Here is a 22,612-nt window from a genome sequence, read left to right as displayed (position 1 = left end):
CAAATCCTTTAGTCTTTCTGTATCTGCACTTGTTGAACCTACCTCATATACTCAAGCTGTTAAGCATAAGGCATGGCGTGAGGCTATAGATAAAGAGATCACAGCACTTGAACAAAATAATACATGGACCATTGTTGATCTTCCTGCTTCAAAGCACTTTATCGGGTGTAAATGGGTTTACAAAGTCAAACTCCACTCTGATGGGACTTTGGAACGATTTAAAGCTCGGCTAGTTGCCAAGGGATACAACCAGTGCGAGGGATTGGATTACTACGAGACCTTTTCTCCTGTGGCTAAACTCACAACTGTAAGAACTCTTTTAGCAGTCGCAGCTGCCAAGCAGTGGGATCTTCGTCAGTTGGATGTCAATAATGCCTTCCTTCATGGGCAATTGGATGAGGAGGTCTACATGTCTTTGCCTCCTGGATTTGCTAGACAGGGGGAGTCCAAAGTATGCAAGTTACACAAGTCAATCTATGGGTTAAAGCAGGCCTCACGGCAATGGTTTGCAAAATTTTCTTCTGCTCTGCTCGAATTTGGATTCATGCAATCCAAAGCTGATTACACTTTATTTACTCGCACTTTGGAAGGTTCATTCATTGCCTTGCTTGTCTATGTTGATGACATTATTGTGGCCAGTAATAACTCGGCTGAGGTTTCAGGATTTATCACCTTACTTAATGATAGATTTAAGCTCAAAGATCTTGGGAAATTGAAATATTTCCTTGGTTTAGAGATTGCCCGTAGTGAACTTGGAATCTCTGTCTGCCAAAGAAAATATGCACTGGAAGTCCTTGAAGATACTGGTATGTTGGCTTCCAAACCGGTGCAATTTCCAATGGAACCTAATGTGAAATTATCTAAAGACTCTGGCCAATTCTTAGATAATCCTACTGCCTACAGACGGCTTGTTGGGAGGTTACTCTACCTCACCATCAGCAGACCTGACATCTCATTTGCAGTGCAAGTCCTCAGTCAGTTTATGGACAAACCCAGAATTCCTCATTTAACTGCAGCAACTAGAGTCCTGCGATACATTAAAGCATCTCCAGCTCAAGGATTGTTCTTTTCAGCTAACTCTAGTTTACAAATGAAGGCATTCTGTGATTCTGACTGGGCCGGTTGTGTTGATACCAGAAGATCAGTCACTGGCTATTGCGTTTTTCTTGACAACGCATTGATATCTTGGAAATCAAAGAAACATACCACTGTTTCCAGGTCTTCTACTGAGGCTGAGTACAGAGCCATGGCATCAACCTGTTGTGAGATTGTATGGCTTCGTCATCTTCTTCAAGACCTACAGGTTTCTCCTCACACTACACTCCTTTATTGTGACAGCAAAGTTGCTCTTCACATTGCAGCTAACCCTGTCTATCACGAGCGTACCAAACACATTGACATTGATTGTCATGTGATTCGCGAAAAGCTTCAGTCAGGCATTTTGCGCACCTTTCATGTTTCATCCAAACATCAGCTCGCTGATATATTCACTAAGGCTCTTGGCTTCTCTCTTTTTCATCCTTTGCTGTCCAAGATGAGTCTTCACAACATATATTCTCCCTGATTTTGTTTGCGTCTCATCTTGAGGGGGAGTATTGAGTTGCATATTATATATGTCCACATTGAAGCCAGCAGTACAGTTCTATTCTCAGCAATGCATGCAACAAATATACATCCTCAGCATCAACAGTAACGGAGCTGGCATTTGTTAACTTCTGGTGCAAGCCACAGTAAAGGAGCTGGCATCTGTTAAAGCTGTTGGGAGTTAGTTACAGCTGTTAGGAGTTAGTTTAAAAACAGTTATACGAGTTTGTTATTTCTGTTAAATTAACTGTTGCTTAGTCTGTTAAGCATTTTGTCTATATATACAGTGTAATAGACAGTAATTGAATTAATCAAGTAATCAAAGCGAAATATTCAGCTTCAATCTTCTCAATCTCAGTTTTCAATAGAGCGCTCTACCATTTGAGCTACATCCCCTTTAGATTACAGTTAATATTTCATATTGATTTTCACGAATTCCTGGATCAGTGGAGGGTCCATCCACCCCAGCTTAAATGGAAGCTTCCTGATTTTTATACCAATTTGCATTTATAATTTTCAATCCTTTGTAGTTTGTATCTATTTTATTAAAGGTTCAGGTGATATTTTTCATGATCAATTTAAATGGAGTAAAGTATATAGGCTATGAAAAAAAAATTATATTTATCGAACAAGTTTAGTTTAATCAAGGTAATCTTAAGAAAGAAAAAAAACAAAACTCCACAAATTATTTTTTATTTGTGTTAGAAAAAGTTATAAATATGTAAATTTCTTATATATAAATCGAGTTAATGACAACATAGTCTTTGTAGTTTATCACAATAAATTAATTAGACCTTATAGTATAGCATGAGAAATTATTAAATAGCCCTTCGATCGATGTTGACTACGCCTAAATTTAGTACTATTTTTTTTCAAAAAATGGTTTCCTATGCTCATCGTTTTTTTTTATTCTATCTGCTTTTTTTTATTCTTAAAATTAAAAAAAGGTCAAATTAAATAAGTTGGAAAAGAAAGTGAAATAGACGAGAAGAATCAAGTTATAAATTTATTTAAGAGCATAAGGATTAAATATATAGTTTTTTAAACTAAGATGACTGATTAGTTAGTTTTACTAAACTGGATTGACTAAAATATAATTAACCCTTTATAAGTTATGGCATGGCCTTCACCTTCGTGCTCGAAGAAGTCGATTATTTTTACTCATTTTCACATTTATCTTCATAAAAGCAAAGGTCCCTCCATATCTATTTTCATTCAGATAAACGAAGGCGAACCTGCATAAAAACGAATACAAGAGTTGAACTTCTCTATCCACGAAAAATCATGTAGCCTGGAATAAATGCAATGCACGGAGATTTTGAAAAGATTTATATGATCACTGCTACAGTAATGCAAAAGGCAAGGTACAAATCAAGCGAGTTTTCTCACAGGCATTGAGTGTATGTGTTCTGATGGCCATTAAGGCTCTCTAGTGTTATGTGCTGCATGTATTTCACTATGCCCTCTTCATTTTCAAGTAAAATTTTCTAATGTTGTTCTTACTAAATGAGATGTAGATCTATAGTGTCACGACCCGAATTCCGGATCCATGACCGGCACATAGGCAAGGTTCCCCTCCAAGGTTCCAAACCTATGCGAACCCAAACTTACATACAATCCTTTAAACAACTCAATCAGAGTTTAACGCAGCATTAACAACAAGCTAACTTCATAATATAATGTAATTGTCTTAATACAAGAGTTAATATCATTTCATAGTTTTGGAGCACTAACTTGACACAAAAGGAAGGTACAAATTACAACCAAAAGGCAGGTTTGGAAGGTTCAACAAAAGTAACCTGCTATCAAGTTATAAGCCTGAAAAGGATAAATAATGAGAGGGTGAGTTCAACAACTCAGTGAGTAGATAACGCTCAATATACACACAAGAGGTAATATAACAATGAGAAATATATATACAAGTATGGCTTTAGTTCTTATACGAAGGTTTATCAAATAGGCCATAACAAGAATATCATATGGTAAAACTCGTCAAAAAATCAAAATGCAATAAGCATGAGGCTCCGTACTGTGGGATGATCAGTCCACACAGGTTGGTGACTCCCCCGACCAACTAGGGTTCAGATAGGATGTGCACAAAGACTAACACTACCCTGTTAGCATGGGTATTCTGACTGACATACCATAGGTTCATAATCATAATCAAACAAACATATCCATATCTCAAAGCTCAACTCATGACATCAATCAAATGAGGAGCTATCAATTCAGAAGTCAAATCATATTGGTTCATATCAAGAAATCAGATTCAATAATTGATCATGCTTTATCATATCAAGGATAATAATCAGCATATATATTATCAAGAAGCATGATCCAATTCATATTAACAAATCAAATATTTATAATATTTCTCATGCATATGGAAAATTATCCACTCACCTGACTCAAAAGCAAACAACACTCACAAGCTGAAACCGAAGGAAATCCTATTGACGTCCTGCCGGCAGAATATCAGGATTATATGAATACAAATGAGACATATTCAAAAACAACTCGAAAGAACATTTAACCTATTTAATACACTTAACTAAGGGAGTATTCTGTAACCCTATATGTTTTTGAACTAACTAGTCAATTTTTTAAAAAACTCAAAATCTAACGATTTTCCCGAAATCTAATCCATAATAAACACACCTAATAAAATTGGTAATAATTCACTAAATAACCCTTAATTATTCATCAAACTAATCTGAAAAAGCTAATATTATAACTAGGGACTAATCTGGAATTTTTCCATATTTTTAGGGCTAAATTGTAACTTTTGTCAAATGGAGGACCAAACTGAAATTTGTCATAAATCCATGAATATACTGAAATTCTGACCTTAATTAATCCTCAATTCTGTCCTGGATGTATCATTATGCTTCAGGGATCATTCTGGAATTTTACTAAATTTTTAGGGTCAAATCGTACTTTTTGTCAAATTGAAGGACTAAATTGAAAGTGTTAAATTCTCTTATCTATACAGTAATTCTACCCATAATTCATATGTTATTCTGTTCAGAATCTCGGAATATGCTCCAGGGACCAATTTGTAATTTTCCAAAGTTCGGGGACTAAACTGTAATTTTCAGAAATTAAGGGACCAAATTGAATTTTCGTCATCTTCAACCTCAAACCCAGAATTTCAACAGATCCCCTACTGTTACCCCCTGATTTCTAACATAAATTCACCATTCAAACAAAACTATAACTCAAAATCATCACAATCTTCCACAATCAACTTAATAATCAATTACCCACAACAATCAACCTCTAACCTTCAATTTAATTCATCAATTAAACCCAAAACACAAATTCTCAAAACCCTAACATTCATAAAAACTGAAATTAAAGCTTAATTAACATATTATACACATTAAACAACCTAAATCTTACCTTTTTACTTATTTCCTCCAAATCTCTTCCTTTTTCCCTTATTTTCCCCTCTTTTCTCTTCTTCTTCTTTCCTTTCTCACTTCTGTCGATTCTCTTCCTCTAAAAATCAGATTTCTCTTCTTCTTTTTTTTACTTCTATTTATATTTATCAAGTTTGTTGAATTACTACAATACCCCTTTATTCATTTATTCCCACTTTTTAAGCCTCCAAGGGCTTTTGTTGTAATATCCTATCTTATTAATTTCAAAACATTACAATCTCCCCACCTTATAAAAGTTTCGTCCTCGAAACTTAATAGAAAAGATTGAATATTTACCGAGATTATCGAAAAGATGAGGATACTCCTCACGCATCTTATCCTCGAGCTCCCATGTCGCTTCATCACGTGAATGACCTTTTCATTTCACTTTCATTGAAGCTATGTCTTTCGACCTAAGCTTCCTCACTTGTCGGTCGACTATAGCTTCCGGTTGCACCTCATAAACCATATCATCCCTCAAGTCAATGGGATGAACCTCTAATACATGTGATGGATCTGCCATATATTTCCTTAACATGGAAACATGAAATACCGGATGAATAGCAGACAAGTTTGGTGGTAATGCTAACCTATAAGCAACTACCCCAACTCTCTCCAGAATCTCATACGGTCCAATGAATCGAGGACTCAACTTACCTTTCTTCCCAAACATGAATACTCCTTTTGTAGGTGATACTTTTAAGAACACACAATCACCCACTGAAAACTCTAAGTCACGCCTTCTTCTATCCGCATAACTTTTCTGTCTACTCTGAGCTGTTTGAAGCTTCTTTCTAATTACCTCTATCTTCTCTGAGGTAATCTGAATCAACTCCGGTCCCATTAGCCTCTTCTCACCAACCTCAAACCAACAAGGTGATCTACACTTCCGACCATACAAAGCCTCATAAGGTGCCATCTCTATGCTAGCCTGATAACTGTTGTTGTAAGCAAATTCCACTAATGGTAGGAACTTACTCCAACTAACTCCAAAATCCATAACACAAGCCCTTAACATATCCTCCAAGGTCTGAATAGTCCTCTCAGATTGACCATTTGTCTGAGGGTGAAAAGTTGTACTCAACTGCACTTTAGTACCCATAGCCTCTTGGAATTTCACCTAAAATCGCGATGTAAACTGTGGACCTCTATCAGACACTATCGAGATTGGCACTCCATGCAACCGTACAATCTCACTAATAAACAATTCTGCCAACTTTGCATATCCATAAGTAATCTTAACTGGCAGAAAATTGGCTGATTTTATCAACCTATCAACAATCACCCATATCGAATCATAACCCTCCTGACTCCTAGGCAATCCTGTCACAAAGTCCATTGTGATCATTTCCCACTTCCATTCTGGAATCAACAATGGTTGTAACAATCTAGGAGGTTTCTGGTGTTCACCCTTTACCCTCTGACAGGTCAAACACCTAGAAACAAAATCTGTTACATCAACCTTCATCCTATTCCACCAATAACACACCTTAAGGTCTTTATACATCTTGGTGGAACCTGGATGCATTGTGTAAACTGTCTGATGTGCCTCTATCATCAAGTCTCTCCTCAGATCATCAACATCAGGTACACAAAGCCTATCCCTATATCTCAACACATCATCATCACCAATCACAAAACCTACAGCTTTACCCTGCTCAACCTCATTTCTAATCCTGAGTAGGGAATCATCTTTCTTCTGAGCTGCTTTTATCTTATCAAACAAATCTGACTTAACCTGAAAATGAGCAATCATTGCTCCAGCTTCACTAAGATCAAATCTGACTCCTTCATCCACTAACTCATGCAGCTCCCTAATCAGAGGTCTTTGTACCTCCTGAATATGAGCTAAGCTCCCTAATGATTTTCTACTCAAAGCATCGGCAACTACATTTGCCTTACCCGGGTGGTATTGTATGATACAATTATAATCCTTCAGCAGTTCCATCCATCTCCTCTGCCTCAAGTTTAGATCCCTCTGCTGAAAGATGTATTTCAAACTCTTGTGATCTATAAAGATCTCACAAGTTTCACCATACAAGTAGTGCCTCCAAATCTTCAAAGCAAAAATTACAGCCGCCATCTCTAAATCATGTGTAGGATAGTTTTGTTCATGCTTCTTCAGCTGCCGTGAAGCATATGCAATAACCTTGCCATGTTGCATTAGAACACATCCTAACCCCACTCTCGAAGCATCACAATACACTGTGTAACCACTAGAACCTGATGGTACTGCTAAAATAAGCGTTGTAGTCAATCTCTCCTTCAACTCTAAGAAACTTTTCTCACAAGCTTCAGACCACTGAAACTTAACATTTTTCTGCGTTAACTTAGTCAATGGTGCAGAAATTCGAGAAAAGTTCTCCACAAACCTCCGATAGTAGCCTGCCAAACCTAAGAAACTTATAATCTCTGTCGTCGAAGTAGGCCTAAGCCACTGCTTAACTGCCTCAATCTTTTGAGGATCAACCTCAATCCCATTCCTTGACACTACATGCCCAAGAAATGCTACACTCTCCAACCAAAACTCACTCTTTGAGAACTTGTCATACAACTGATGATCTCGCAGAGTTTGAAGCACCATTCTCAAATGCTGCTCATGCTCCTCTCTAGACCTCGAATACACCAAAATATCATCAATAAAAACTATCACAAATCGATCAATAAATTAGCCAAACACTCTAGTCATCAAGTCCATAAAAGTTGCTGGTGCATTCGTCAACCCAAAAGACATCACTAAGAACTCATAATGACCATACCGAGTTCTAAAAGTTGTCTTTGAAATGTCTGCCTCCCTAATCCTCAATTGATGATACCCAGATCGAAGATCGATCTTAGAAAAGAATTGAGCTCCTTGTAACTGATCAAACAAATCATCTATACGAGGGAGTAGGTATCTATTTCGAATTGTCACCCGATTCAATTGCCTATAATCTATACACAACCTCAATGACCTATCTTTCTTTTCACAAACAACACCGGAGCTCCCCAAGGGGACACACTTGGTCGGATGAACTTTTTATCCAATAAATCCTGCAGCTGCTCTTTTAACTCCCTCAATTTTGCTGGTGCCATTCTATATGGTGCCATTGATATTGGTTCGGTACCCGGAACCAAATCAATACAAAACTCAATCTCCCTATACGGAGGCAATCCAGGTAAGTCATCGGGAAATACATCGATAAACTCTCTTACTATAGGGACTTCCTCTAACTGGGGAACTTCTTTCTCTACATCCACTATATATGCTAGGTAGCACTGTACCCCTTTTCGGATCATTTTCCTCGAGATAACCGACAATATAATTGATGGAGACCCAATCTTATCTCATTGAAATACCAACCCAACTTCTTGATCTAAATCAAACATTATTTTCTTACCCCAAAAATTTATCGAAGCCCTATGCTTAGCCAACCAATCCATTCCTAAAATCACATCAAAATCAACCATATCTAAGACATTTAAGTCTCCCATAAAGATCTTATCTCCAATCTCTATTTCACAATCCAGATACACATATTTTACTAATATTAACTCATCTAAGGGAGTGGAGACTGAAATGGGGGATTTTAACAAGGTTGGTTGTTTATCTAACCTCATGGCAAAATATGGGGACACAAACGAATGAGTTGCACCCGTATCAAACAAAATTTTTGCTTCAAAAGAGCAAACAGGAAGAATACCTGAAACAACTGTGTTGGATGCCTGAGCATCCTGCTGAGTCAAGGCAAAAACTCTGGCATGCCCCTGACCCTGCTATATCTGACCTCTATCACCTGCACCCCGACCTCTCTGACCACGACCACTAAAACCTCTACCTCCATGAGCCACAGACTGGCTCGTCGATGGTGCCTGAATAGGATGTTGGACTGAAGCAGATAACCCTGAAGTGGACAACTGTCTCCTTGGGCACTCTCTAATCTTATGACCTATTTGGCCACAACTAAAACAAGCCCCAGTCCTTCTATAGCACTCTACACTAGTATGACCTCCTCCACAGTGCTGGCACAAAGAACTATTCCCAGATGAAACAAATGAACTACGAGGTGCAGTCTGAACTAAACTCTGGGTAACACTACTGCCATTCTAACCGCTTGAGCCACTACCTGACGGTCTTTGTCTAAACCTCCTCTGAACCCATGAGCCCTGACGGCCACTTCATCCCCTAGACGGACCTGCACTCAATCCATGTTGCCTAAAAGATTGACCCTCATCTCTAGGCCTCTTATACTGGCCAGCAGTCATGTCCTCTATTTTACGCGCCTCTAGCAATCTGGCGCTATCAACAGCTGAGGAGTAGGATGGAAACACTTGTGGCGCCAATACCATATACATAGAGGATTTGAGTCCTCTAATGAATCTCTTCACCCTCCACTCCTCAGTGAGTAGAAGATGTTCTGCATACCTAGACAGCTGAGTGAACTTCAGATCATACTCATCCACTGTCATGCTCCCCTGAGATAGCCTCTCAAACTCATAAAGTCGAGCATCCCTGATGCTCTGAGGGAGAAACCTGTCTAAGAACATGGAGCTAAACTCCTTCCATGTCCACTGAGTCTCTACTGGTCTTGCTCTTTCCCTAGACTCAAACCAAGAGATTGCCACATCTCCTTCCAACCTGAACGATGCCAAACTCACAGCTCGGTGGTCTGTACATCCCAAAGCTTTACATCGTCGCCAAATGTCATCTAGGAACCTCTGAGGATCCTCTGAACTATCATCAAAACTGAAATTAAAGCTTAATTAACATATTATACACATTAAACAACCTAAATCTTACCTTTTTACTTATTTCCTCCAAATCTCTTCCTTTTTCCCTTATTTTTCCCTCTTTTCTCTTCTTCTTCTTTCCTTTCTCACTTCTGCCGATTCTCTTCCTCTCAAAATCAGATTTCTCTTCTTTCTTTTTTTACTTCTATTTATATTTATCAAGTTTGTTGAATTACTACAATACCCCTTATTCATTTATTCCCACTTTTAAGCCTCCAAGAGCTTTGTTGTAATATCCTATCTTATTAATTTCAAAACATTACATATAGTTACACCAATCTGTCCATTACCAGATGCAACTGCGCAATGGGGCACTCCTACAATCCTTTGGTCAATAGCAATGAACAGTGTGATGTCGTGATCCAGACATTCCCACAGGTGGTAGCCAACCATGTGCGCGTGACAGCTGAGTTAACGCCTGATTGGAGATGTCTCAGGAAGGCTTTGATTTCGTTTTCGAAAAGGATGGTCTCGTTGATAGCGGGAAAAGGACCTCAAACATGTTGTGAAAGAACCCCTTGTCATACTTGTTTTCCTTGGCTACCACCTGAGAATCTTCGAGGGGCGATCTCCTGAAAAAGGATTTACATTTGCTCTCTGGACGCTTTGCTTCACTGCTCATCCCACTGATGCTTGCTTTAAGTGCTGCGGCGCCAACCCTTGCTTCATTTAGCTTCCTTTGCCAGCTTATGTAGTCTTCCCACTTGAAGGTCTGTAATTCCAGCAAAAAGCAATGACCACAAGTTTCAGGATTACAGTATTAACCTAGTACATGAGATTCCAATACTGAGAACACCGGTTAATCCAAAAACATTAATTGGAAGCTTATTAAAATCCAAGTAATTTCCCCTACATGGAGAGATAGAGGATGGCTATGGTTGTCTATAAATACCACCAGGGAATTTAAACAACATAATCAACTGGTTCGAGTCATCATATTTAGAGTTGAACAGAAGCATATTAAAATCTAGAGATTATGGGGGAAATTACTTGGAAAATTAGTTTAAAAAACTCCCCCAAAAATCTATTAAAGTAATAGCCAAGGTTCTTGCAATTTTCAACATCCTTACTTAATTCTAGCACTTCTAAACCCCCCAGCCCTTTCTCCCAATGCTCCCTATCCCTCTTTTAAATATGGAAGCACAATAACAAACCATAACACCCGCCAAAAAAATCAATAAATCTTCTGATTTCAGAAGTTTCTATGTTAATTGCTACCCTTATGGAAAACTCGGACAAAACATTAGGAAGCTTGAAGAGGAGAAAGTGCAGGTATTACATGTACCAAGCCGGGAAATTTATATCTGTATTCGTTTTCATGGCTTGACACGGTTAACTTTTCCGTATTTTGCCCATCAGGTAAAGCTGCTGCAATGGAGTCAAAAAGTTACAAAAAAGCCTTCTCCTATGATGTTAATTACTGGCCAAATTCCGCCTCATCCTATATCTGAGAGAAATGGAAAAAACCACATTTAAAAGAGCATCGACATCCAGCCTAATCATATATGAAATGAAAACAACAAAACTATATGAAAGAGTACATGTAAATGAACTAGACCTCATTTGTTGTAGTGTTTGTGAGACAAAGGTTGGCATGGTACCCAAAAAATCCAGCCAACAATAGAGAAACTATGACAAGAAACACCAGCAGAAGTAATTGAGTGTTGTATGAGCTCAGCAGCCACTGTGAACACCAGAAAACCATTAATGACAGAGACAAGAGTATAGCAGCAAATGAAATAAGGAATTCATGACACAACCTGTGCAACATGTGGAGCTAAACTACGGAATGAATTTCCAACGCCATAATAAACTGTTAAAACAAAAAGAAATGCCACAATTACACTCGTAAGAAATGCCACTATATATGACCTATATATCTTACACTCATTTCGTATCTCTGGCTCCTCTTTCTATTTCTTCTTTCTACAATAACTGGAACTTATTTCACCTTGCAATAAAAAATCCCTGTCTGGAATCCACTTTGGTTTTACCATACCCACTTTCTGTTTGTTGATAAAACGCAGAGAAACTGGAAGAAATCAAGGTAAAGTTTTAACGTTTTTGTTATTTGAATTATAATTGTTTCTGGTTTCTGGCTTCAGCTTGTGTTGATTGAAAAATCGAACTGGGTTTTTCGGCTTAAGATAGAAGAATTCTGGGTTTTGTCGGTTTTATGTGTTTAATTCGATTTTTTGGGCGGATTTCTTATTGGTTTCCATTGATCTTTTTTGCGTTTGGTGCCCTTTTTGAATTGGTAGACTGGGGAAGTTTTTTTCTTTTTAGAGTTAGTTTTTTGTTTGAATAGAATTGGTTGAACTGTGTTAGGTTTTTTATTAATCGGAATGTTAGGAATTTTTATCTCTTTTTTATCAGGGTTGGTTTTTTAAGCTGCTGGGTCGGCGAGGAGCCATGTAGTAGAAGCTTGGCATGGTGTTTGTAAAGCATGGTGTCTTGGTTGACAAAAGCTCGAGGAATCAAAAAAACAAAGGAAAACATGATGAGAGAGAAAAGAATGGATGGGATGAGAAGAAGAAAGAAAAGCTTGGTGGTATGATCTTTATGTGCAGTGCAAAAACCAAGCCAGATTGTTTCCTCTATCGTGTCATGGGTGTCACAATGAATAAAAAGGAACTCATATTGGGTGTGAAACCTGGACTTAAACTTTTCCTGTATGATTTTGATCTGAAACTTATGTATGGTATCTATGAAGCATCCTCTGCTGGTGGAGTAAAATTGGAGCCCAAGGCTTTTGGTGGTTCCTTCCCATTTCAGGTTTTATTTTAATTTATGAGGCAGACTTCTCTTTTGTAGCATTACTGTTTTCTCATCAACTTTACAGGATCTGCATTCTGATGTTAGTGAGCTCCAGGTGCGGTTTTCTGTTCACAAGGACTGCTTTCCAATCACTGAGAGTGTTTTCAAGAAGGCTATAAAGGACAATTATAATGAGAAGAACAAGTTCAAAACAGAACTTACTGCTCGACAGGTAAAATTTGGTCAGTTCATCTGCTAGCTTGGTATGAATTCTTTTCTGCACGTGTATTAGAACTGTTTATCTGATTACCCTATATATATAAAAAAAATCATCTACTTTCTCTTAGGTCCTGAAACTCAGTGCACTTTTCCGCCCAGTTATAGGGCCTGTACGCTCGCCATCAATGGTGACTGTTCAGGACAGAGAAGTTTATGCGGGAGCAAGAGAGTTACAGGTCCATCTGGAAAGGGAAGCATTTGCTAGAGGCAATCATGATGCTAGGAGATACTCCATACTCTCTGATGAAAGGGATCGACATGTTGAATACCAGCAGGCGGGCTCTATGCACAGAGATGAGTTTCCTTGTGATTTATTCATGAGTGAAAAGGAATATAGAACGTATGGCCTTTCAGGAGAGAGAAGAAAGTTGACTCCCTCTCATCATATTCCATCCACTCTAGACCCATACCAGAGAGACCAGGAAAGAGAGCACATTCGAGTTTATTTTATTGTACCTTTATTTGGATTTGTTAATCATGTACTTTAGACTTGATTGTTAGTCCAATTATTGGTAATGTTTTCATTAGGGTTTGTCTTAACTATCTAACTGTATTTATCTATTAAAAAAATTGCATCTTTGCAAGAGACGTCTCTGCCCTCTCCTCTGACTGACTTATTCATTTTTCATTCCTTCTTCAATTCGTTGTCCCCCATCAGAACATCCATATGTGACTGCTATTTCTTCCACTGCCTTGCAATTGCATATCTCAAGGCTTTTGAGTTTCTCAAGACTTGCAACCATAGATGGTGAATATACATGTTTTAGTCTACCACAAGCATCGACAATTAAGCTTGTTGAATTTTGAAAGGAAGAAGGCATATCGAGAACAGGGCACCTGCCATAACTTCTCCAGGTTAATTAACGACAGCTTCAGATCCTTTAACTTAGGGAACACAACCTGAAACAAAATGCTTCGTTTCATAAGTGAATTTTTTTTTTTTTGAAACGGAATGAAATGATAAATTAACAGGGCTGATCATATATTATGCACAGGCAAGCAAGGATAACAAACAACATACTCCAGAAAACGGGGTGGTCCTTGACCCGGGTGCGTGCTTGATGCATTGGCTGAAGCCACAGATGTATTGTAATTTGTGTTCTTGACTTTCACATCAAGGGTTAGTTCAGACATGGATAAAAATGGAGCAAAGAGCCAGATATATCGAATCAATGACTTGGCGAAAAAGTAAAACCTGGACATGCACCAAAAAACTTTGAAACAAGACACAAGACCCATCTCAAACATGCATGATTGAAGATGATAGAAAATATAGCTCAACCAATCATTCTTTGCTTTAGAGATTAGAGTTAAGACTATTTTATTACATTTCATTTGGTTTTATTATTGGGTTTAATTTATCTTCATGTTAATACATTTTATTTAGTAAGTTACTAGTAATTTGACTTGCATTTTATCATAGGTCGGATAATGTTTTTTAACAAAAAAAAATATACAAGCTTTTCAAATGTGTTTTTTTTTTATTATTTAAATTCTAATTATAAATCAGAAGATTTACGCATGCATTTAATTAAATACTTTGAGAACCATTTATGTCGATAAAATATAAAAAATAAAATGTTCATGCGTCAATTCGACTCGTCTCGTTGAAGGTCAACTATTTTTTTTAACGCAAAATAATTAATGTATAGGTGTTATTGATGTGTTTTTCAACATCAAGTAAGAAATATAACCATGAATCAAAAAATCAATACTTATATATAATAAATTGTAGTAAATATCATGTGTTAATAAAATATAAAGAAATAAAAAAAAGTGTTCTACATATAATAGTTTAAAAAAAAATGTAAAGAAAAACATTATAAAAAAAAAAAGTACAGTGATCAACCAAGTATTGTGATAAATATTTAAAGTGTAAAAAATAATATTTAAAAAAAAGTGTAAGGAAAAAAATAAAAAATATTTAAAAAATAAAGATAAAAAATGGTGATAAATAAATCAAATATAAAATGATAAAAATAACAAGTATAAAAAAATATTGAAAAACTTGTTTACTAAAAAAAAAACCCCAAAATTACAATTTTACCACAAAAAAATTAACAAAATTTACAATTATAATATTTTTACATGAAAACACCATTTATTTATAGTAATTGTAAATCAATGTTTTGGTAGAGTTTTGCTATTTATAGTATTGTATTTTACATTACACAGTTTTGACGATGAATTATGAAGATCATTAATTGATTTCTCCTGCTCCTCTCTTCTTCTTCTCCCTCCTTTCTTCCTTTCTCTCCTTCTACTTCCAACTCTAGGAGCTGCACAGGGATCGAACCCATCGGTGGAGCAAGCATGTATCTCAAGCTTTTACGATGATGAACTTTCAGCAATTTGAGCTTTCTGAAATAGTTAAATACAAGCAAAATTAGATACCTAGTTAGAACTTATTTCATGGTTTGCAGAAATTGGAATGGTTGATCGGTACTTACCGTTTGTGTAGACAACTGTTGTATTGTGGTGTTCAGATTTCCAGTCCAGGGTCCTTTCTCGTCCTCTTCAATCAAGATTTCCTCCAGCTTGGGAGTGCTCAGTGCTCCGTTGGAGAAAAACTTCATCTCAGGACATTGTTCGACAGTTACTTCTAACAGAGATGGGAAATCAAAGCTGTGTTTTTCTGAGCAAAAGCTAGTTAGGCTTGGTAAACTATGAAGAAATAATCTTTCTAATTTGCTGAAGACAATCTCATCTTTTATTCCGTCTCCCTCGTTTGCTACTATTTCGGTAACCATACTGCAGTCCTCTATACTCATTCTTGTGAGTTGCGCCAGACTTTTTGCTGTTGTGGATGTCACCAATTTTACTAATCTTTCGCATCTCCGCACATCCAAAGTTGTTAGATTTTGGAAAGAAGCACGCGATGGAGCTAAATAAATCAAAGTGCCGCAATCCCATACCCATAGAGTTTCAAGAGTCTGCAGAGCTTGGTCCAGTTGGGAATTGCTCTTCCATAAATGCTCTAGGCAAGCAAGAGAACGCAACACCAAGTGTCGTATCGGTGGAAGAACTGTTGCATGCTCCTCCATACCAACAAGTCTAGACGGGAGCAACTCTTTGAACGTACCACGTTCCACATGAAGTGTTTCCATATTAGGGAACCTTGGAAGCAGATCAAATAGAAAAGTTGCATCACCAAAGCAAAATAGTTCCAGAGCTTTGAGTTTGTAATAGAAGTCTTGAGGACATTTCAATAATGCCGATGCATACTTGCTTTCCAAACTTAAATCCTCCAAGTTGGGGAAGATCTGAAAACCAATCAAAAGAAAGCATGCTTGACTTGACGTTTTCTTAACAAGTTTATAGGCTGTGCATAGAAAGATCAACTGAACACTTGACTAAATGAATTGTGCCACGTGAGCTCTAGCTTCAGTTTTGTAATGTTATGAATGCAAAAGCTTTGTCAATCTTTCAATAAGAATTCTCTTTCAGCAGAGGGGCAGTGGATTTTAGATTGGACACATCATCCAACATGTATCCCTCAAAAGAAGTCATCAGGCTTCATTAATTCACCAAATATTGGGATGTCAACCAAATTCACCTTGCTTGAATGGAAACATAATTAATCATAACAGTGATCATAACAGTAAGATTAATTCATAGTTATTACGGATTTAAACTTAAATTATTGATTTTCAGTGTGTTGAATTTGTTAATTGATTTATTTAATTGATTTGTTATGGGTTATGAAATTTATTTAAACTTTACTAGAAAATCTGGTCAGATTGGTCTCGAGGTTGAACATGATAAAATTTTATTTTGGTCCTTGATTAATGAAAATTAGAGTTTAGTCCCTCAACTTAGAAAATAATAATTTGACCTCTGAAATGAATTTTGGACAGTATTCTTATGAGATTAAGGATGATGAACCTCTGTTCGATAATTGAATTGTATAATTTTTAGTTTAGTCCCTCTATTTTGAAGATTTACAATTCAGTCCCTACACTTTGAAAAAAATTATAGTTTGGTTCCTAAAATGTAAATTGAGACTCTGGACAGAATTTAATATGGATTATGGGTGAAATGTTAATATGGTTATGTATTTCTGATAATTACAGTTTGGTCATCCAATTTTGGTAAAATTACATTTTGGTCCCTGTTTGGGAAAAATTATTGTTTTAGTCCTTAAAATTAGGAGACTAAAACCTGGATTCTATTATGCATTGGAATCTTTTATTTTTTTTTTTTTTTAGTATATTTGTTATAAATACTTCTAATAATCCTCAACATGATTTTTGAGTCTTTCATCTAAATTTGGATTTTAATAATATAATGAGCATTATGGATTATTATTTTTTTGTTTTAATTATTGATGAAAATTTTTGAATTATCATTTGGTTTTATTAGTTTTGAATAATATAATATTTTAAAAAATTATGAAATGTTACTTGTTATTTTAATATATATTTTTTGAGATCTAGTGTAAGTGGAGTATCTTTACAACACCGTTTTTGCATTGTGATAATAACGGTATAACGGTCTAATGAAAGTTTATGTGAAAATTAGAAAGATGTGGAGCGTGTACGTGCGTGGAATAGGGATGAGGATCATACCTTCCTAAATGAGAGAAGTGGTTGCTGACCTTCGATCTCCATGTGGTCCTCCCTGCATGGTTCGTGAGAGCACTTTATTTCTGAAGGAAATATTTCAATTTTCTCACAGTCATACACCCGAAGCTTTTTCAACCTCGGCCATTCTGATGTATGTATTCCCGGATAGAATCTCTTTAGTTCTGGTAATTTCCGAAGCTGCAGATCGGTAACTTTAGGAAACAAAAACTCAGGACGTTCATCTAGTCCTTCATCCTTTGCAACAATTTCCTCCACTCCACAAGTATCTATCCGAAGCTCTTCAAGTTGTGGAAGGTTTTGGGCTACAGAGGCAGGGAAGAGACTTCTTAGACCAGGACATCCCTCGACACGCACACTACTTAGGTTATGGAAGGAAAGAATTCCTTGTAGATCCCTATTCCAAACATGCTTCAGATGTGGAAGATTCCTTAGACGCACAACTCTCAATTGAGAGGCTGTAACAGCAAGTCTTTGTTCCACATTTATGAGCACTTGGAGATCAAAAATCTCTTCTACTGAATCACAACCATCTATAAACAGATACTCTAGATTATGGAATCTTCTCAGCATACTGGAAGGGAAAATATTCAGTAAATTCTTTGCACTCCAAACCTCCAGTGTCTTCAATTTGCAAAAGGAATCAGGATGTGCCATATCACCTTGGAGTTCATTGTGCCATATCACCTTCAAATTATCCATTTCGAAAATTACAAATTCCTCCAAGTCAGGGAATGCAACCTGCAGTAACAATTCCATTCTGTTAATAGATTGCCAACGCCCATAACAAAATATCACCTTTGGGGTAAAACATAGAAACAAAATACACGTGTGAGGCCTGATTTTGTGTATTTTATGCTCACAAATTAAGCCTGCTTTTGAAATAAAATCACCTTGTCATCGAAGAGAGCTGATTTTGTGTTGTCAGGTTTGCTCATGGCAGGGCCATCCGCACTTGATGGGATGGAAATAAATTCCTTCAGTTCAGAGCAATTCCATAACGTCAGCATTTTCAGGGAGTGGCATTCAAGCAAGTTACTGGTGCAGAATCTTGTGAGTTTCGGCAGACCATTGAGCATTACGGAGTGTAGTTTAGGGAATAGCATCTTGCTCATCATTTTACCTTCTACTATTTCCTCCATGGACTCGCAATTCCATATGTCAAGCCTTTCGAGTTGAGCAAGACTTTCGACCATAGAAGATGTCAATAAATAGTTTAAATTACTACAATTATCCACAACAATGCTTGCTAAGTTCTTAACACAGGGCGGCTGCACCGCAGGTTGGTCGTGCCATATCTTTTCCACTTTGATGGAGGAGAGCCTCAGGTCCTCCAAATTGGGGAATAAAATCTGCATGCACATATTTTGTTTTATTAAGTTCTTTTTATTTTTCAAGCGAGATAAACAAAATAAATCAAGCCCTTAATTTGTCTACTCATGAAGAATGGGTTTTTATTTTTTGAGGTTAAAACGACAAATAATAGCTTGTTAAAAGAGCAAACCAGACCTTTGTATTGAAAAGTGACATGGAAGTCCCAACCTCATTCCCCGCAACAATTTCTTTTGACCTCACATCCCCTTGCTAATAGCTTCTGCCTTCTATTAGAGGTGAAAGCTTTGTGAACTGAGGCAGACGTTGCAGTGTCCAGTCTACGTAGTTGAGTGAACTCTATCGGTTCACCGTCAGCAGTATCACTCTCACTTTCCTCAGCAACAACCTCTTCCATGATCTTGCAATCAATTATTTTGATTTCTTCAAGGCGCACAAGTCTTCTTGCCATGGAGACTGAAAATAAATTCTTCAACCTATGACAACTTTCTACCTTCAAAATTCTCAAGTTTCCAAGCGACTCTTCCATAAGTTGGCCATGGCAGATCATCTCCAAGTTATCCAAATTTTCAAGAAACAGTGAGTCCAAGTTCAGAAAAGCAGTTCGAGGACCCATCCTCATCGAGTTGATGATATATTGAACTCCAGGACAATTTTCGACGTGAAGATGCTTCAGCTGACTGAAACCTTCCCCGTCCAAGTCATTGAGGATACTCTTAACACCATTCAGTTCTTGCAAATGAAGTTCTTCAGTGATCTTCAGCAGCGTGTTCACCCCCTCCTCCACCTGAATAACTGTATTGAGCTTCAGTTTCAAAGTTCTTGGGGTTGCATACTTAACAGACCAGTCCCACCGATCTCCAATAAATATTCTGAACCTTTCCAACTTTTGAAAGCACAAAAACAAGTCCTTGGGCATATGATCTGCATCTGTAATTTGCATGTCTAAGGTAATTAAGTTTGCCAGAAGCTTCAATTCTGACAGGCAAGCATTGTTTCTTTCACTGCTTGCTCCTTCAGCCTCCCATTTCAGAAAAGCTGTTTCCCATATATAATTCTTTCTAGCCGGTCAAGGAAGAAAGGACATTTGGTGATATTACTTCAAGCCTTACACAATTGCCCAAATCTAGAAGTAGCAGACGAGTCAATTTTCCTATTTCTCTTGGCAAACAAACAAGATTAGAACTGTTTAAGCTGAGAACTTGCAACTTCTTTAGCTCTCCAACTATAGATATATCTTCCAAAACACAGTGATCCAAACACAGCGTTTGAAGGTTCTCAAGAAATTGAAGTGACGAAGGCAGTGGTGAAAGATTAACTTCTGTAAGACCCAAGACTTTAAGCTCCTTCATTTCTCTGAAAAAGTTGTCTGGTATTTGCAGTGAGGGATCCTTGTTCAGCAGTATAAACGACCTGAGATTTGGACATTCTAATATTGCAGGAAGATCAGGAATTTTCCGGTAAGGCGAAGAGATTCTACTGCACTGTTGAAGCACATCATTGGTTGGCCATTCTTTGAGTTCATCTGTCACAACAAGCACATGGTGGTCCCTTGATGCAACATCGATGGCAAAACTTTGAACAACATCATGCATTTTCACGCTTCCATCATTGTCACCTTCTAGCAACAAACAAGAGGCTTTAAGCTCATCCACCAATGTATGCCAGTCTGTTTCTTGCTTGCTTCCAATGTGGAACGTCCCTTGAACAATCCAAGCCTATACCATACCTTAACAAGTCTGAGATTAAAATATTATTAGATCGTAATTGCCCACAGAGCAAGAACAATGACTTGATTTCATCACCTCTCAAAGCTATGTAACTCAGTTCTAGACACGAGTAAACTCGTTTGTCAATTTTCATCTTTATCAAACCTTGTTAGCTGTTTCAAGGCGTCCTTCCAAGCATGCAAATCTTTGTTTTTCAGTGCCCTAGCAACTGTAGCAAGTAAAATCGGCAAACCTGCGCATCTTTCGGCTACTTCAGCAGCAACAAGTTGTAGACGAGGATTTTTAACAGTAACCCCCACCATCTTTTCGAAAAAATTCCATGCTTCATTTGGAGGCAAAAAATTGAATCGGGAAACTTTTTTGTTTGCACCATCTCGCGAGACAGTACAGATTCAATTCTTGAAGACATCAGTATCTTGCATCCTTCGTGAGGAATTCCAACATCCTCCAATTTAAGTTCTTTCCAAATATCATCAAGAATTACAAGTACTCGCATAGTTTGAGTTCCAGGTATCTTACAAGTCATTTTCTTCAATCCCTCGCATAGTTGACTTGCCCTTCCTTTATCAGTCTCTGCATCCAATTTGAGTCCTAGCCCATCTGCTATTTCACCTTGAATTCTTCTGATGTCTGGAGTCTGTGACACAAGTGCCAGAACCACCTTCTCGAACAGCCTACCCTCCTTGACTTGTTCAGCAACCTTCAACACAAGTGTGGTCTTCCCCAAACCACCCATCCCATATACCCCAACCATGTTCACGGCACCATCCTTCAATGCATCCACAATAGCATTTACTACAGAATCTCTTGATTCAAAGGCCTCATACTCCTTGACAGGCCCTATACCCGATGGAGCAGGACGGTGAGCAACTCCATCAAATTTCCCTTTTTCCCGGAGATCAACAATAACCGTCAACTCCTTCTTCGCTGCTTTACCCAACTGATAGCGTATCTTTAGATCAGGAAACACAAAACCGCATGAAGCACTTCTTACTTTGATTCATCTCCAACAACACCACCTCCCCCTTCAATGACCCCATCAACACTTTCCAGCCAGTTCAAAACTTCAGCTTCAATCTCTTCCCCTTTCCTTCTAGCCTCCTCTATAGAATGAATCACCCTTGTTTTTGCATCTGTCAGCTTCTTAACTTCATTTTTTAAGTTCTGAATATTGGTATTGCAATCAATTACATAACCAATCTGTCTCTTAATGGGAACAACTAACAGCTCAGCAACTTTGGCTACAATAGAGATCACAATTTCCATGTCCAATGAAACTTAACTCTTCTTCTTGTCTGGAATCAAGCAATCAACGGAAACTAAATCAGAAATGAACAGAAAAAGGATTTCTTTGTTGCAAGTCAACTAACATTAATAAAGCAAAAACAACACAAATAATAAACAAGCAGCAAAGCCAGAGGCTTTTCAAAAAACATAAAGTAACAAAGAAAAAGAAAGCAATCAAAGATGAAAAAGCAAATTAACATCAAAGGGTCCTCTGGGAAATCAAGTGTAAAAATAGAAAAAAGGAAAAGTCCTTAAGCAAGCATACCTCTTGGTTTCAGCTAATCAACAGAGCAGTGACTTCAGACCAGTGAGCAGAGGTGCAAAATATTACTGCCAGATTATAAACAGCTGAGGTTTAATAAAGCAAAAAACAACAACAAAAAATAAACAAGCAGCAAAGCAGAGGTTTTTCAAAAAGCATAAGTAACAAACAAAGAAAGAAAGCAATCAAGATGAACAGAAAATTAAAACATCAGGGGTCTCTGGAATCAAGTGATAAAAATAGAAAAAAGGGAAAAAAGTCTTTAAGCAAGCGTACTCTTGATCTTCAGCTAATCAACAGAGCATTGACTTCAGACCAGTGGGGAGCAGAGGTGCAAATAAGTACTGCAGATTGTAAAGGTTTTATCAGCATGAGAAAGCAAGAGAATGGATGAGAGAGAAACAGTGGATGGCTTAAATGATTATTCTCTGTATAGTTGAAAAGAGCGCATCTTTCCTTCATAAAGAGAGTGGGAAAAAAGAAAAAGAAACTTACTTACTACTACAGAATCTAGGGGGCCCACTTTGGAGAACTAAACCGATTGAACTCTGCCGAATAAGCAAGAAGTGCACAACATCCATAAACAGTGGGGAGGAACAACTTGCT

At 37.4% G+C, this 22,612-nt stretch overlaps 1 protein-coding gene, 1 non-coding gene and 1 pseudogene across 3 annotated transcripts; 1 reads left to right on the top strand and 2 right to left on the bottom strand.

The window, feature by feature from the left end:
• Nucleotides 1-2,899: 2,899 nt before the first annotated feature.
• Nucleotides 2,900-11,448, bottom strand: LOC118039524 (uncharacterized). Its single transcript, XR_012169908.1, has 3 exons — nucleotides 11,335-11,448; nucleotides 10,040-10,488; nucleotides 2,900-3,103 (listed from the first exon to the last, which is right to left on the bottom strand). It is a non-coding gene; the product is annotated as an uncharacterized protein (transcript).
• A 128-nt stretch (nucleotides 11,449-11,576) lies between these two features.
• On the top strand, nucleotides 11,577-13,350 carry LOC140955614 (B2 protein-like). Of its 2 annotated transcripts, XM_073409317.1 has the most exons (4): nucleotides 11,577-11,823; nucleotides 12,153-12,551; nucleotides 12,649-12,765; nucleotides 12,881-13,343. In XM_073409317.1, exons 2-4 carry the CDS (start codon nucleotides 12,207-12,209, stop codon nucleotides 13,298-13,300), a joined length of 882 nt encoding a protein of 293 aa, XP_073265418.1. In that variant the 5' UTR covers nucleotides 11,577-11,823; nucleotides 12,153-12,206; the 3' UTR covers nucleotides 13,301-13,343. The 2 variants fall into 2 exon arrangements, with proteins under 2 accessions (XP_073265418.1, XP_073265419.1); XM_073409318.1 differs by having other exon boundaries at nucleotides 11,577-12,551; nucleotides 12,912-13,350.
• A 1,512-nt stretch (nucleotides 13,351-14,862) lies between these two features.
• On the bottom strand, nucleotides 14,863-21,764 carry LOC118039523 (disease resistance protein At4g27190-like; annotated as a pseudogene).
• Between the last annotated feature and the right edge of the window lie 848 nt (nucleotides 21,765-22,612).

The sequence above is a fragment of the Populus alba genome, chromosome 5 (genome assembly GCF_005239225.2).
Source record: "Populus alba chromosome 5, ASM523922v2, whole genome shotgun sequence".
In the NCBI taxonomy this organism is placed as follows: domain Eukaryota; kingdom Viridiplantae; phylum Streptophyta; class Magnoliopsida; order Malpighiales; family Salicaceae; genus Populus; species Populus alba.
The sequence above is the reverse complement of the archived record's forward strand: the minus strand, read 5'-3'. Positions and strand labels throughout refer to the sequence as shown.